Source organism: Danio rerio, chromosome 3 (genome assembly GCF_052040795.2).
Source record: "Danio rerio strain M-AB ecotype USA chromosome 3, GRCz13ab, whole genome shotgun sequence".
Classification (NCBI taxonomy): Eukaryota; Metazoa; Chordata; class Actinopteri; order Cypriniformes; family Danionidae; genus Danio; species Danio rerio.
In genome coordinates, this window is record NC_141023.1 from 31775843 (window position 1) to 31793996 (window position 18154).

The following is an 18154-nucleotide window of genomic DNA, read 5'->3' on the forward strand; positions in this document are numbered from 1 at the left end:
TATTGACATGATAGCATCACATAGTTGCTGCAGATTTGTTTGCTGCACATCCATGATGTGAATCTCCCGTTCCACCACATCCCAAAGGTGCTCTATTGGATTGAGTTCTGGTGACCGTGGAGGCCATTTGAGTTCAGTGAACTCATTATCATGTTCAAGAAACCAGTCTGAGATGATTCCTGCTTTATGACATGGCATGTTATCCTGCTGGAAGTAGCCATCAGAAGATGTGTAAACTGTAGCTGCAGGTTCCTGTTCTTAGCTGACGGGAGTGGCACCTGATGTGGTCTTCTGCTGCTGAAGCCCATCCGCCTTAAGGTTGGACGTTCAGAGATGCTCCTCTGCATACCTTGGTTGTAACGACAAGTTATTTGAGTTACTGTTGCCTTTCTATCAGCTCAAACCAGTCTGGCTATTCTCCTCTGACTTCTGGCATTAACATGGCATTTGCCATGTTCAAAGTCACTAAAATCACCTTTTTTCCCCATTTTGATGCTCAGTTTGAACTGCAGCAGATCGTCTTGACCATGTCTACATGCCTAAATGCATTGAGTTGCTGCCGTGCTGTTGGCTGGTTAGAAATTTACGTTAACGAGCAGTTGGACAGGTGTACTAATAAAGTGGCCAGTGAGTGTGCTTGTGTTAAATAAAAAAAATAAAAAGGTCCATTCAAAGTCTTTTTTTGTACATTTTTTGTAGGTTATATCAGCTGAATGTACATCACTAAATGCAAAACAGTGAAGACAGGTTTAAAATTACATTTTGGTGGGCATTATTGCTTTGTTTCTTTTTAATGGTATAGGTCTCTAAAAATTGTTTGAATAAATGTTAAGTTAAATTAATAGCACATGTTAAAAGATGAAGATTTAACAGAAGTACATGAGTGGTATTATGATTAAATATTGTGGAATATGGCTGTCAAGTACTGTTTTTTGTTCAATTCAAAGGTATACTCTTTTAAATACTTCTTCCATCATTTAGTTGTAGTGGGAGAGTGTAGTTGCAGATGACTTCCTTTAAAAACCACACCAAGTAAAACAAGAGAAGTATAAAAGTATTTTACATGCATGCATGGTGTTATCATTTTGCTTAGAAAGACACTGATTCATCAGAAGAGGTCGTCTTGCTGGTCATAACCACTGGGTGAATCTTTTGCAATAGTATCTGGATGCAGACTTGCACATGCAAGCTGAGACACGCAGTAAAAACAAAGTGTTACCATGATGGTGTTTAGTAATGATGATGAATACTAACTGTGAATGACATTTCTATACTTATATCAGTATGTTTCGCTGCTCCTGGGAAAACCTGTTTGTGATGAGCTTTGATATGACTTTCTCATAGTAACCTGCTCATGGTTGTTGTTTTTTTTTGTCTGTGCAACAAAGGGGGATTGTGTAGATGTTGGTACTTCAAAAAAGTGGTGTATAATCCTATAAATTATTCAAGTACAGTAGTCTTATAGTTATGTGCTGTGCAATTGGATTATCCTTTCCCTTTTAATCAAAATAGAAAAACATTTTATCCAATTTATTTAATTTTAGATGATGAGTCGATAAAATAAAACAAGAATCTTCTCTCAGTTTTATTTTTCCTAAGATCTTTTTACTTCCACTCTAGTACAGATTGTGCTTGGCCTTGTACTTTTACTTTCACTTTCGCTTTCACTTTCACCCAAAATCAATAATCCTGATATTATTATTTTCATGCAATAAAGCATGCACAAAGTATTACCATAACACGTATCTTATCATAATTATTATGATTATGATACTACTACCATTACTACTACTATTAATAATAATCATAATAATAATAATGATAATATAAATAATAATAATTATTATTTACTTTATTTTTTGTGTACAATTTAGTCACTATTACTTATGAAAGTAGTTGAATTATCTTCTGCCTTACAGTGACTCACATATTCAACAATGATACCTTTATTGAACTGAACTAAAGCTTTAAATAACTAACAAAATCAAAACAAATCAATGCAAGAACAAAATCAGCATTAGTGAAACGTCATATCTCTTGAACTAAACTTGTTTCACACTAATGAAACTACATTTAAAGTTTTAATTTATTGTTTTCACTGTAAATCTTTTTTGACATCATATGCACTGTATAAAGAAGTGCTATAAAAATGAACCTCAAATTACCTGTCAAATATTCAAGAAGCTTTTATATAATGAACTGAAGATTAAAAATGTCTTTAGTTCAGTGGTGGCCAACCCTGTTCCTGGAGAGCCACCTTCCTGCAGATTTCAGTTGCAACCCATATCAGACACACCTGCCTGTAATTATCACCTGGTGTTCAGGTCCTAATTAATTGGTTCAGGTGTGTTTGATATTTGTAGAAACTGAAATCTGCAGGAAGGTGGCTCTCCAGGAACAGGGTTGGCCACCCCTGCTTTATTTTATAGGTTTTTCAGTTTACAGTTTATTATTTTATTATTAATACTGCTCTTTTTATTTACCTTAAAATAATTCATTAATCTTTTAAAACCTTGATTTAGAGTTTAATGTGTATTTTTCCACTATATTGGAAATATGGAAATAAAAGCCATTTAAAAATACAGTATTTGCACTTCACTTTTTAGGGCACTGCTATTTTAATAACAACAAACAATGATGAAAGAAATATACGGAATATATGTCACAAATATGGTAATATGAAGATATGACGTTGTCAACACATAATTCACAAGTGTCACATTCAAGTCAGTACATTTTTTTTAATTCAGAAAATCTGTACAAATTGATAATAATGTTTTGCTTTATGTACAGTATATTTTATGATGTAATTCAACCCCAAGAATTATTATGAATTATTTATTACAAATTACTTAAAATATATAATAAAAAGTCAAGTTAATAAGTATTTATCACTTTAGCATAATGTATTTTAGTCAGAATGCCAAATTGATCCATTAAACATCCTGCAAGAGAGTCATGCACCATACTACACTAGAATAGAATTTGAGTTCTAGACACATTTTATGTCTGATATTCCAAAAACAAACTCATCCATCTCTCAAACTATCCTAAATCAAGTGTGGAGGAATCCAGCAAAATATTCTTTACAGATTAAGCCACAATTGGGGGGGATGTATACTGTACATCCTCCCCTCATGTTTAGTGATAGACCATTTAGAAACAGGTGATTAATAATTATATGAACGTAAAGTTTTATTATTACAAACAAGTGTTGCAATACTTGTAGCTTTAAAGTTAAAACAGATTTATAATGGGACAATATAATTTTTAGCAGCTACTTTATACCTAATTTACCCTTGAAAGTTTGATATTAGTGCCTAAAGGAGACACAGGGTACATATTTCTGCTGTAAAGTACTAATGGGCACTTTGCAGGGGTATAGGGCACAAATATGTCCCTGTAAGAACTAAAGATGCCACTTTGTATTTTTAATTTTTTTTGACAGTGAACACAACAAAAATCACTCCCTGAAATAATTAATTTAAAGAACACAATATTACATAACAACTATAAAAATATACAAAAGTATTGGTGCCACTTTACAATTTGCACTATGAGTTAGCATGAACTAACAATGAACAGCTGTATTTTCATAAACTACGTTAACCAACATGAACAAATACTGTAATACCTGATCGTTCATTGTTAATTGACTAACTCATGCTTTTGTAAAGTGCTACCAAAATATCACAACATATTGCAAAGCCTGCTACACCCTTCAAAGCCTACACCTACCAGCAAAGCTGAAACTACCAGCACTACAGACACTAGAGACCTTATATGTTCATGCAAACAGACAAAAGCGATTCTTCAAAACATGTAATTTTGTGCTGCAAAATTACAAAAACTACAAAATACAGTGCACAGCATAAATGAGGGCACCCCCTTTTATAAAATGAATATTTCCATTTCCCAGTGAATAAAGACAATATCCGTATATATATATATATGTTTGCTGAGTGCTGTTGTGCCATTTTGTTTAAGCATTCAAGCATAGCACAGAGACAGCTCTTCTTAAATAGTTTTTGTCTTTTCAGAAAAATGTGCACATCTAGTTCTGCTTGACTGCTGCACTTGACACCATAGTACAAGATTGCTGGCTGAACACCAAGGAAATGTTCTAAATTGGTTTATTTGATCTTTTAGAGGAAACTTTTTCTGTTGAACATTTTCTGAAAACGTTCCATCCATCTTTCTGCTCGTATGGATCACGGATAATAATACTTTTGGGCCTAGCTTTATTTTTCATTTTTATGCCTCCCTTGACAGCTATCTCTGAGTAGCATGATAAGCTATGGCTTTCATGCTGGTAATACACATTTTGATATGCCTATAAAAAGGGATAAAACATGGCTTTAAAGTCCTTTTATTCTTGTTTTAACAATATTGAGGAATGGATGGTGGCATTTATTTTACCATTTATATGCTTCCCTAGGTCCATATGCCTTTAAAAAGGGGGAAAATATGGCTTTACAGTCCTTTTTTACCTGTTTTAACAATATTAAGTATCACATTTGAATGGATCAGACTGACTGAAGTATTAGTGTTTGGCCCTCAGCATGTTCCTGAACCTATAATTGATCAACCAGGTCCTTTTAAACCAAAGGTCCAAAATCACACAGTCTTGGAGTTATTTTTGATTCTTAGTTAAAGTTTAAGTTACAAGCACATTCATTCTGTAGTCAGAAGTGGTTTCTATCAATTAAGGAGTATTATGTCCAGACTGGATTATTGCAATTCACTATATTCAGGAGTTTCTCAGGTTTTTATTGCATTCCTTTAGACGTTTCAAAATGTAGCCACTAGGTTATTAACTTGGACTAAGAAATTCGCTAGCATTTTACCAGTATTACCATTCCTTCACGGGCTCTTGGTATTTTGTTTTTAACTGTTAGTCTGAATAGTCTGACACATGGTAAGTTTCTTCACTGGCATACAAATCCAGACCCCTTTTGATCAGCACAACAGTTTCAGCTGGTTGTTAAACTCGATAATACAGTATATTAATAATATATATGTGTATATTATATGTGTTAATTTTGACAGCAAATTTTAATTTAGTTTTACTTATACTCTTTTGTACGGTGGCCGAGAGAGCTTAACGTGCTTCATTTTAAGAAAACACATGCAATTACAAAAAACACCAGCAAATTAAGAAAAAATCTTCATCCGTTTGACAGCATACCTGCTGAAAATCCTCACAACGCAAACACATTAATAAAATGCGCTGCATTTCACACACAACACAAACATTAATAATAGGCGCTGCATTTCACACAACAAAAAGAATGTAATGGAAATGATTCAAGGGGACCCACCAACGTGACAGACGCCGCTGTAGATCTTGTTTTTTAACAATTATTTATTAGCCTAAACAACCATAACCTCTAAACCCGGATCCGTCACGTTTTAGGGTCTCCTTGAAATATTTCTGTTGTGTTGTGTGTGAAATGCGGCGTGTTTTATAGTGTTGTGACCATTTGCTCCGCGTTTCTTAAGTTGTTTGGGTTGTGAGAAATTGCAACACGTGTGCTGTCAAATTGTCGAAGATCGTTTCTTAATTTGCAGGTGTTTTTTGTAATTGCATGTGCTCTCTTACATTGCAGCACATTAAGTTCTCTCGGCCACCATATTTTTGACAAAAATTCCATTTTAGTTTAGTCATATTTTAGTCTTCTAAATCTTTTTAGTTTTAGTTAACTAAATTTTATAAGATTTTAGTTGACTAAATCTACTCTAGTGAGAATTCAAAGATGAATCCCTAGTATGTGGATGTCGCTTTATTTTTGTTGTTTTTATCAGCTATTTCCTCCCCATACGGTTTACTTTTTTGTCTTGACATCTAAAGTGAATCTTCCCTTTCTCGCAGCTGTTGCCATTTTATAACAGTTTGATCTGACAGACCCCCCCATGGAATATGATGTAATTGCATCCCGTGTCTACTGTGGACCAGTTACTTTTCAAATGTTCATGTGTGCATCATACATCACACACCAAGATTCGTCAATCAGTCACTTTTTTGTCTCGTTTTTATTAGTCAACGAAAATGTCAGTATATTTTTATTATAGTTGTCATTATCATCAGTTAATTTTTATTTAGCTTTCGTCTCTTTTTCGTTGGTAGAAACTAGCTTGTCACGAAAATTATGCCGAAAAATTTCCGCCAACAAAATGAACACTGGTATATACACAAGTATATTGTTGCATAGTGCCCTATATAAATATTCATTTAAAAGATAAATCTGTTTGGGGTGTTCTCATTTATGCTGGGCGCTGTATGTAGACATATTCGAGATTTTAAATTCTTTTGTTTCTCCCATTGAAACTGACATAGTTGCATATATCATAAAAGACATGAGTATAAACCAGTTTTAAGTCTGTTCATCCGAGTTGGCTTCTGTGGTGTCTCTGAAGTCAGGGTTTAGCAGGGTCATAAGATCCACCATGGCTTGACTGACCTGACAGCCAAATTTATGAGAGTCCTGTGAACAATAAAAAGGACAAGACATTTTAGATTCATGTGCTTCTTAATGGTACAACAAACAGGATGTGGATCATAAAGCATCACTTAAGGGCACACACAAACACAACAGATAACATAATAAAATAATCATATGTCAGAATTATATAGACACTGTTGCATGTATGGGTTTCAGGAACGTTCTAGGTGTTTACATTTGTCCCCTTTCCCACAAATATTTTGAGTACCATCTGCTTGGAATGATATTCATCTGTGAATTTAAGCTGCTTGCTGTATCACTAATCACCCCCTAAACCCTCATTGGTTATTCCTTACATTAATCCATATAATCCACTCAAAGGTATGAATGAAAACTAGTGAATTTTGGCACTGAGTTCACTGGAAAATAAGGTGCTTTGTGTTTTACTGGTTGACAAGTCCCTCAGGTGGATTAGACTTTAAACTTATATTCAGACCATGGCATAATTATGTAACACTTAGTGAGTAGTCTATAGGTTGTTTTCCCATAACATAATTGATGATGCGTTAAATTCATATAGAGGGCAGGAAGTGATTCCTCTACATAGGAATCTCTATCAGAACATCAAAATGTTTCTGTTTTATGTTGTTTCGAATTGTCTAAATCGGCTAAAATGAGAAATGCCAATAGCTTTTATAGTGAAGGATTCGGATTTCTGCTTTCCAGTCCATCTCATCATGGACCAACGTTTATCCTTTTCATCATCCTGTTTCTCAGTATTTAACTGTGAATGGATTTTAATTAATGAATAAGTTAACACATTGCTTAAAATAAGAATGTTCAGTGCATTTGCCTGTCTCTTTATACCTATTTTTAGGAGCCAGCAAACTAGGTCAGAGGTCACGGAGACTGAGGGCTGAGGGCTGAGGACTGGAAACAACTGTTTCTATTGTTATTTCTAGGAGTTAATACTGTCTAAAATGTCTAAAGTGATTTTGCTATTTTTACGGTTAAATCTTTTAAAGTGATTCTACTTTTTATTCAAGATAGACTTTGTGTAGTAAGAATATAACTGCCTGAATGTAGATTATACCAGTTTTTAATCCAGTTTCGATAAAGACGGCTGACAGTACACTCAGTCTTGGATAAGAAACAGATTATACTTTAAGTGTGTGTGTTCTATTTGATTGTTGATCCATTTCACAGATCTGGAGCTAGCTCTAATCAGCCTAAGGGATGTCTGACGTTTATGCTCAAGATATTGTTCAGAATATACGCACAAACCCCACGTGGAAATAGTTCCTAGTCTATCTGTGTTTTAACCAATCAGGTTAGGACACCTGTATGTGTGACGCAGTTAATGACGTTATTTGAGAGTATAATTGTTATTGATTGGTGATTGTAAGCAGAGCGGCCTGGGAACTCATTGCAAGTGTTGAAGCTGGCTTCTGCGAATGAAACTGTGAACTATCTTCAGTAAACTTGATTTATTTATTTAAATCTCTGACTCCGGCTCTTCTTCATCTACCAGACTGGTTATTCTTTGGGTTAAACTGTAAACTATCCCTACAATAGGCTTCCAAAAGTTTTTGCTCATAAAGGGGGGAAAGTTCAAGAAACTGAAGTTAAGGTGGCATGTAATAAAGATTTTTTTTTGTACCGTTATGAAGGGGAGTGACACAAACAACAAAGGTAGGATCCAAATGCAGGATTGATCAGTGGTCAGGCAAGCAATAGTCCATACAGGTCCAAACAGGTATATGGAGACAGTCCAAAAACGTAGTCGAATAACAGGCAAGAGGTCAAAAGGCAGGCAGCAGATGGAGACAAAAGGTAAACAAGGCTAAGGTCAAAACACAGAGAAACAAGACCAGCAAACCGCGTTGTAGTGTTACTATTACAGTTAACAAGACTCTGCAAAGTGAATGGGTGAGTGTGTGGCTTAAATAGTGTGTGCAATAAGTCTCTGACAATCCTCAGGTGGTGCGAGTAATCAGTCTAGATGAGAAAGCATGTGTGAATGTGAACGGAGTGCATGAATGAAAATGTAGTCCAGAAATGGCGCATTTGTAGTCCATGGATATTATTAGTGCAATCCAGCGAACTTATGGAATACGATCGCTGGTAATTGTGACAAGTACATGCAGGTGTACAAGCTTTTTTTATGCGATATTTAGTTAGACAGCACCAATAGCCTAACTATGTGTATAAATATGTTAATGCCTTATATATAAAAATATATAAAAATCAGATGCAAGGACCACCACACTTATACAAACTCCAGGAGAATACAAATAACGCACCACGCTGCAATGAAGTCTTGTTTTGCAATAATCCAAGCCTTTACTTGCATTTCAGCAGAATAAACAACCGTAACGTTAACATCGAGATGTGCAGCAGTGGTGAATGTTTGTTGATGGTTAGTTGATTGACAGAACAAAAAAGAAATGTGAGCAAAACTAGACGGTTATTATTGTGGAGCACTTTCCCTCCTTTACAAAAATAAGTAAATAACATAATGTAGACTGCGACACACTTTTGTAAGCTTTAATCTGTTATTTTGTGATGTCTGGAAGATATAACATTATCCGGATGGGGAAAAAAACTATAGTAATTTATTCTATACTATACTCGTTGTTAATGAATGTTACCAAATACTGTAGCATAGTAAACTGATAAACTGTTTTAAATACTGTAATGTTCGTGTAAACTGTGGTGCATTGTGATGATTATAGCATAGAAAACTGAAGCCTATTAGATCATTTATTACTAATGTACCATAGCAACAATATAATTATTTTGACAGTTTAACTCAAGTAATTATCTATAGTATTTACTATAGAATGTTTTCATTTGATAGCTTACAGTATCTACCGCCTCGATGACAGGCAAATATATTTTAGTTCAGTACAAAACTTGGCACTCTTCATGATAAAAGAATCATGCCCAACATACAGACGAAGTCAGAATTATTAGCCCACTTTTATTTTTTTCTCCAACTTTTGTTCAATGAAGAGAAGATTTTTTTAAACGCATTTCTAATCATAATAGTTTTAAGAACTCATTTCTAATGAATGATTTATTTTATCTTTGCCATAATAACAGTAAATTATATTTTACTAGATATTTTTGAGACACTTCTGTACAGCTTAAAGTGACATTTAAAGGCTTAACTAGGTTAATTAGGTAAACTAGGCAGGTTAGGGTAATTAGGCAAGTTGTTGTGTAACGATTGTTTAGTCCGTAGACAATCTAAAAATATATAGCTTAAAGGGGCTAATTATTTTGATCTTAAAATTATTATTTTTTTAATTAAAAGCTGTTTCTGTATTCTAGCCAAAATCGAACAAATATTACTTTCATCAAAAGAAAAAATATTATCAGACAAACTGTGAAAATTTCCTTGCTCTGTTAAACATCATTTGGGAAATATTTAAAAAAAAAAAAAAAAAAAGTGGGCTGATAATTCTGACTTCAACTGTACAGTATGTGGTTATTTTCTGTTTATATCTCCACTGAAATCTCCTTCCTGCCCTCCATCTGAATTTTGCGCATCCCCAGAACCGCAAAATTGCAAACAACCTAAAAGTAATAACAAAGACATTCGATTTCTTTTATGTATACAAACTTACACTTTAAGTAAATTATATTTTATTTTGAAACGTTCAGCAATAGGATTCCACAGTGAATGCCATTTTGTGGTTAGATGAAAAAATGTATTTAGTGCACAAACTCCTATGGTGCATTGGGTATTCTCTGATGAGAAGCATGTTTACACAGAAGGCTGTGTATGCGCATGCCTTTTAGCTTGGGAAGTGATGGCTGGTGGAAGAAGTCTGATGCAGAAAATGCTTTTCTTACCTAGATTTTTTGTCGTCTTTTTAGTCCAAATATCTATAAATTCTTATATCAGAACCAATTTCTAGACAAGCAAAACATATTGTCTTGTTTTCAGAAATATTACGCCAATAATCTTCGGTCATCTTCATCTTAAGCTCGAGAAAACGGAAATGCTTGTAGTTTCTGCCAACCTGACTCTACATCATAACTTTTCAATGCAGATGGATGGGGCAACCATTACTGCATCCAAAATGGTGAAAAGCCTTGGAGTAGCGATTGATGAACGACTAAACTTCTCTGACCACATTTCTAGAACTGCTTGATCGTGCAGATTTGCACTCTATAACATCAGAAAGATCCGACCCTACCTATCTGAACATGCAGCTCAACTCCTTGTTCAAGCTCTTGTTCTCTCCAAACTGGATTACTGCAACTCTACTAGCTGGGCTTCCAGCTAACTCTATCAAGCCTCTTCAGCTGCTCCAGAATGCAGCAGCACGAGTGATCTTTAATGAACCTAAAAGAGCACATGTCACTCTGCTGCTCATCCGTTTGTACTGGCTGCCAGTTGCTGCTCGCATCAAATTTATAACTCGAATGTTTGCCTACAAAGTGACTTCTGGCTTTGCTTCTTCTTATCTGCTCTCACTTCTGCAGATCTATGTGCCCTCCAGAAACTTGCGTTCTGTGAATGAACGTCGCCTCGTGGTTTCAGCCCAAAGAGGGAAAAATCACTTTCCCGAACGTTCGCGTTCAATCTGCCCTGTGTAAATTGCTTACTTGTCCTCATTTGTAAGTCGCTTTGGATAAAAGCGTCTGCTAAATGACTAAATGTAAATGCAAGTTTTTCCCTAAAACAAGCAAAATAATCTGCCAATGGTGTAAGCAAAATAATCTTGTTTTTCCTTTTGACTTTAGAGAGAGAGAGAGAGAGAGAGACGCAAGTTGAAAACCGGGGAGATGGCTGGGCTGCGTGTGTATGTGGGGTTATTGACTGTATCATGTTTTTTTGCCAGCGGCGATCAGATAACATACTAAAATTGATGACCTGACGTGGGGATGAAACTATGGACATTTTCCGAGAGAAAGATGGGAAGGTGGCAGGAGATGGGTGTGAAATACAAGAAACTCTCGTGAAAAATGGGAGTTTGGCAGGTATAATTTAGCTACAAACATGTATTCGTTTTAGCATCCACGATCATCACCAGCGATTGCAATGTATGTATGAGTCAACATTCCGTGAGTTTTACATTTAAAATAATGAAGTATATTATGTACAGACACCCCAAATCTCTACTACTCAAGCCAACAGCACTCCAAAAAAACAGTCAAGACGGCAGCAATAGATTGTTGAGCACGCGTATTACTATTACGGTAATCTCGTCAACCATTTTACTCAGAATAAAGAAAATACCACATCATTTAGATTTGTTTTCAGAATAGGTTTGTCCAAGCTTTAGTATGTTTTCATTTATTTATTCAGCATAAACCTACTCTTTATAAGTACCTGAAGTGCACTTTAATTTGTCCTAGCCTTACTACGGTAACATGTCATTACGACTGCATTTTTATGATTTGGGTAAACCTCAGAAAGTGAACGAAAAACCCAAGTAGACCATTTTACCTACTATCTATTAAAAAACAAAGACTTTATAGCCATTTTATAATGTACCATTTCTTATTTACACTAGTATGGGATGCAGAAATTAAATGCTGATGGCTTGACCAAATTCCTCCTGCTACCAACGAAAAAAAAAAACACCATTCAAAAACATCTTGTAGGATTGTGTTTGCATGGGTTTAGCTGTGTCCTCTTCATTTTCTGTGTCACAACACATTAGATTGCCTGACTAATCAGAGCCCTTTGAATGCGAGCCTTATAGGAGAAACCAGGAAATATGATGGTTGTTTCCATGTTAGCTCAGTAGCTGTGTAAAATTAAAGTAAGATATGTGAACAAATAATGTTTTTTTTTTGAGCTGTCAAAATTAGTGCGTTAACGCATGCGATTCATTTGAAATAATTAACGCGTTAAAAAAAATTTACGCAATTAACGCAGTTGCAAGTTTTTTTTACTTCCTGTTGTGGTGAACGTGTGTTTAACATGCAAGAAATGTGGATAAGACCAAGGAAGCACTTTTTGAAGGCAAGTTCCAGTATAAAACAATTAGTCGCATCACCAGGCTCTCCAGAGTTTCATGCAATTTCGGGTGTTTCATTTTTAACTTTCGACTTCTGTTGTAAGTTGATACCGCATGGCGAACAGAAATCCTCCGCATTTTGTGACTCGGTGTTCCTTTAAGGTAATAAAATCACTGCTTAGGCTACACAGTAGAATTTTAATAAGAGTATAATCTTAATCATATTAAAATCGGAGTATTGGTGTCTTATGTAAATGTACTCAGAAAGTCTCTGGTGAAGACGTGAGCTGTCAAAGACAGGGCATTACTCTGCCTTTCAGCATGAGCCCTCCAAGTTTAGCGAGTTTCCTCATTAAACGCAACGAAAGCGTATGCTTCGCGTTGTTGTGTCAGAATCCTTGTGAGGTGAGTTGCGTGCGACATAGGCTACCTGAAGAGCTAGGAGGGATGCGGGGGAGAGGGGTGTGCAATGTATTTAACGACCGGTTTGCAAGAAATTATCATTCATTTGTGGGCATTTGGGAGTCTCTGTGCACTTGCGTGATACTCCTAGTCTTAGCAACTGGATGAATGTAAAGGAGGATTAAGCAAAATTGTTTCTACTCTATAATTAATGTTCTCAACTCACAGCAATAAAACTTTACAATGACTGCAACAGTTTTTATTCTCTAGTTTATTATTATAATTTTTCATTTTCCATATCTGCAATTCCTGTATTTTGGCATTTTTTTGCAGTCCACTTAGAATCCAACATGGAAATCAATGTTTTCTTAATGGGTATTGATTGTTTTGAAATTCAAATGGCATTAACATGCCTGTGTTTTAATTTCTTTAATAAATATGGCTGTCAAGCCAGGATCTTATTGTGGGTATGTTGTTTACATGAAGAAATCTGTGTTACAAGTAAACAAAAATTCTATTAAACAATAATATTTAGAATTTTAATTCTAATAAACAATTATATTTTGAATTTAAATAGTTTTTGTCTTGCATTTAGATTAATTTTACATTTGAATAGCCAAAATTACAAGTTTTAGTATTTTAAATGTGATTAATCGCGATTAATTTTAAAAAATGTGATTAATTAGTTACATTTTTTTCATCGATTGACAGCACTAGTTTTTTTTGCACCCCATGAACACAATCAAACCTTCAAAAAAACGTTGTGGACCACCCCTTTATTATGCCCAAAGCAAAAGAGACTGCTCTCCAAGAAAGCTTATTGAGATTCCTTGATAAAAAAAAGACAAAAGACATTTGCTAAGTCTCTAATTAACCATCCATTAGTCTCTATTCAGTGCGTACTTCCCCAGTTTCCTACAATTGCTCAAAGAAAGCACTGCTGCTTTCATGGCATGGAATTGCTAGATGGACTGGAGCTGGAATCCTTTCTAAAAACAAAATGTTTACCAACTAAACTTGTCTGTCTGTGTACAATAGGTCACAATTACTCCAGTTTAAAGCTATTTTGGCCACATTTACACGTCATGGTTCAAGTGACCCAATGCAAACTTTTTCTTCTCATGTGGCTCAGATCAAATATGGCGTACAATATGTACATGTAAGCAGGAAAAAAAAAAAATCACACGGGCTTGCATTGCATATCAGAATCCATATGATTTTGTTCCCTGCTCACACTGTCAGTTTAGGGCATCATTGATATGTAAAAAATTAATTTGAATCAGATAACGCGAGAACAGAAAACGCGTCCTTTGAGGAATGAGATGCTGCGTTCTTTCTGATGGTCACATGACCTTCACGCTTTTTAATGATAAATTATTTAAACATTACAGCATTCATACAACGATTTATTGTTTTTCCCCTTTTCAAAATATATACTATGCATAAAGACTTTACAAATATACGTTGCACAATGTAAATAAAACATATTTTAATACGAATTTCAGCAAATAAACACATTTAATGTGTTTATTCCTTTATTAAGATGTTCATGGTAATGTTTATATTAACCGTTTCCTTTAGGGAAACTCCTGAGGTGAATAAGTTATATCTCTGAATTTTAATAATGAATCTAAATAAAATGCTGCACTTCCCACCTCCAGTCGCAATGACTTCGGGGACTACTAGAGCGAGAGCGGTATCAAGAACACATCCGGTAAGTTTCACGCGTCCTCTGTACTTGCGGTCTTGAGAATTGGAACTGAACTTTGGCAGCTGATGATGACGTTACACGAGAACACGAGGACGCAAGAACGCTGAAGAACACATATTGATAAACAGCCATGGTCAAGCCGATCTGCTGCAGTTCAAACCGAGTATCAGAATAGGGAGAAAAAGTGATTTAAGTGACTTTGAACGTGGCATGGTTTTTAGTGCCAGATGGGCTGGTCTGAGTATTTTAGAAACTGCTGATCTACTGGGATTTTCACACACAACCATCACTAGGGTTTACAGAGAATGGTCTGAAAAGGAGAAAATATCCAGTGAGTGACAGTTCTGTGGGCGCAAATGCCTTGTTGATGCCAGAGGTCAGAGGAGAATGGCCAGACTGGTTCAAGCTCATAGAAAGGCAACAGTAACTCAAATAACCAGTCGCTACAACCGAGGAATGCAGAATAGCTGAACGCACAACACATTGAACCTTAAGGTGGATGGGCTACAGCAGCAGAAGACCACAGGAAACTGAGACTACAATTCACACAGGCTCACCAAAATTCCACTTTACAAAAGAAGATTGGAAAAACGTTGCATGGTCTGATGAGTCTCGATTTCTGCTGCGACATTTGGATGGTAGGGTCAGAATTAGGGTATCAGGGTCCATAAGTACCACGTGAGCATCGTGTCAACGCCACAGCCTACCTGATTATTGTTGCTGACCATGTCCATCCCCTTATGACACAGTGTACCCATCTTCTGATGGCTGGTTCTTGAACATGGCAAAGAGTTCACTGTACTCAAATGGCCTCCACTGTCATCAGATCTCAATCCAATAGAGCACCTTTTGGATGTGGTGGAACGGGAGATTCACATAATGGATGTGCAGCTGACAAATTTGCAGCAACTGTGTGATGCTATCATGTAAATATGGAGCAAAATCTCTGAGAAATATTTCCAGTGTCTTGTTGAATCTATGCCACGAAGGATTGAGGCAGTTCTGAAGGCAAAAATGGGTCCAAACCAGTACTGGTAAGGTGAATTTAATAAAATGGCTAGTGAGTTATATGTGACAATGACCAAGGACAAAAGAACAGATCACATGACTATAACATGGCTATTTACTTATTTCATTGTTTATTATTTATTTTTTAATTGATTAACAAACTATAGGCTATTATTTATGCAATAATATTCACAATCTACTTACAGTCAAGCCCAAAAGTATTCATACTGCTGACAAAATCTGACTTTTATTCAATTCTGAAAACTTAATTAAATCTGAAAACCTTTGTTTTAGATTTTAACCTGTTAACGTTGCAGTCTGTATAGGTTCAAGATTGTTTAGGTGGCATCTAAAACTAAAGTTTTAAATGTGTTTTATAAAGAATAATGTAAGCTTTATGAAATGTTCAGATGCAAAAGCCCCAAAGTGTTTTCCGAACTGTTCTTCTAAAATTAGCATTTTCCTCAGGCTCAGTTCAGTAATTTGCTTTTTGCTATATGAAAATGATTTTTATTTTCAGTTTAATTTTACTTCAGTGTTTAAAATAATAATAATAATAATAATATTCATAATAATAATAATAATAATAATACTGCCCATACACATATTGGTTCATGGTAAAAAAAAAGAATAAATAAATAAATAAATAAATAAATATACTGTATATATATATATATATATATATATATATATATATATATATATATATATATATATATATATATATAAATAAATAAACAAACAAACAAACAGTCACCAGGAGGCTTAGCAAGGTTTTAAATTGTGGCTGTTAAATTGTTAGGTTTGCTCTTACTGTCTCTTTGCAGGAGTGCTTGCAAGACACATGGAAGTTGATCATGTCCTCTCCCATGATGATGTAAGACACACCGTAGCCATCATCAGCCACCTAAAAAGGAACAAACCATGAACTCAGTGATCAAATTAGAGCCGCAGTCAGTTTGTGGAATTTACATTTAGATAATGTGTGTGTTGATCAGTAACTCACAGGACCAAAGCCTCCCCCCAGGGAGATGAACTCTGGGTGGTTGACTAGATCAAACAGCTCCATCTGTTGCACAGGTGTCTGAGATGTAGAGAGGCGCCAGGGCTCTGACAAAACCTACAGTTCACATAAACGCATATAAAAACAGCTTCACGCCCTCACATCCATGCTAATTATCTCCTACTCATAAATTACCTTAATGTCACACTTCATTTTTAAAGTCCCTGTAAAATCCTAATAGAAATTTTGAGATGTTTTCAGTATGTTAGTCTTAACCCTAGTTTCTACAAATGAAGCATGAGCACACATTGATTTGTATCTTTTACACACATCCAAGCCTTAAAATTACACTCTATACAACCCACTTTAACAATATCTATAAACTAGCATGCTCCAAAATGTTCCATTAGGAAGATATAAACTTGCAGTTTGTCACTTCTGCGTAAATGGATCAATGATTTTTTATTGACGTCACCTTGTGCGTCTCATTAAATCTTCTGGCCCATCAAATGATCTATAGCACGGGTGTCCAAACTCAATCCTGGAGGGCCGGTGTCCTACATATTGTAGTTCCAACTGCAACTAAACACACCTGAACCAGCTAATCAAGTACACTAGAAACTTCCAGGCAGGTGTGTTGAAGTTAAAGTTGGAGCTAAACTATGCAGGACATCGGCCCTCCAGGACTGAGTTTGGACACCCCTGATCTATAGCATTTGACATGCTCTGCCCCCTTCAAGACGTTATTGCTACCTGCACTTTAGCTCAACCACTGTCAGTGGCAGAACTGTGATAATAAACACTACTGGCAGATGTTTACAAAGGGGAAGAATCTACACTATGTCCTGCGCTGTCTTCATTATTCAGTTCATATAACTTCACACATTAAATAATGCACATTTCAAAGCACTTCTTGGAAGCATTTTAACAAACAGCCAGCAAAAAATTAATGCCAACTAATTTTCTTGGAATGGAATTCATTTATTTTTTAAGCAAATAAGTTCTGCCAAAGAAGTAGTTATTTTAAAGTTAGTTAGTGTTCAAATCATCTATAATAAGTATTTATAAGCTGATCATATAAAAAAATGCATCATAGACTTTGCAAAATGAATCAGTCTCTCCAAATACAAACATACACTGACCTCTTTAAGGAAAGGAGACTCTACCCCCAGGTATTTTGAGACTACATATAGGCAGAAGAGGTGTCTATCAATGCCAGATCCAGTCATGGCCAAGCGGTAGAGGTTCTGATGCTTCTCAGCAGTTTTACGGAGGAGCTTTCTGCATTGTTCTCTGTCCTAGAAGAAAAAAATCAGGCCAACTCAAATGTTTGTCGAGAGAAAATTAAAATCACTAGGCTGCTTATTTAATTATTAAACATTTAGCTATATATACTAAATAAAGCTTTATAACTGCCATGTGTTTACATTGTTGTGTCTTTTTATTATTATTATTATTATTATTATTATTATTATTATTATGCCAAATGATTTTCGTCAGTTATACAAATCAAATGTTGGACAGTTTACAGTGCACCTGGAAAGTATTCATAGCTCTTCACTTTTTCCACATTTTTCTGTTACAGCCTTATTCCAAAACGGATTAA

The 18154-nt window shown here is 35.3% G+C and overlaps 1 protein-coding gene across 2 annotated transcripts in view; it reads right to left on the reverse strand.

The window, feature by feature from the left end:
* Nucleotides 1-2721: 2721 nt before the first annotated feature.
* Nucleotides 2722-18154, reverse strand: part of cpt1a2b (carnitine palmitoyltransferase 1A2b) — a 59572-nt gene continuing 44139 nt past the window's right edge. For both annotated transcript variants that reach the window (XM_087244704.1, XM_087244703.1), the window contains 4 exons: nucleotides 17691-17846; nucleotides 16552-16665; nucleotides 16360-16452; nucleotides 2722-6485 (listed from right to left, as the gene is read on the reverse strand). In XM_087244704.1, the coding sequence (XP_087100830.1) occupies nucleotides 6375-6485; nucleotides 16360-16452; nucleotides 16552-16665; nucleotides 17691-17846 (474 nt within the window). In that variant the 3' untranslated portion in view covers nucleotides 2722-6374. The remainder of the gene's footprint in view (nucleotides 6486-16359; nucleotides 16453-16551; nucleotides 16666-17690; nucleotides 17847-18154) is intronic.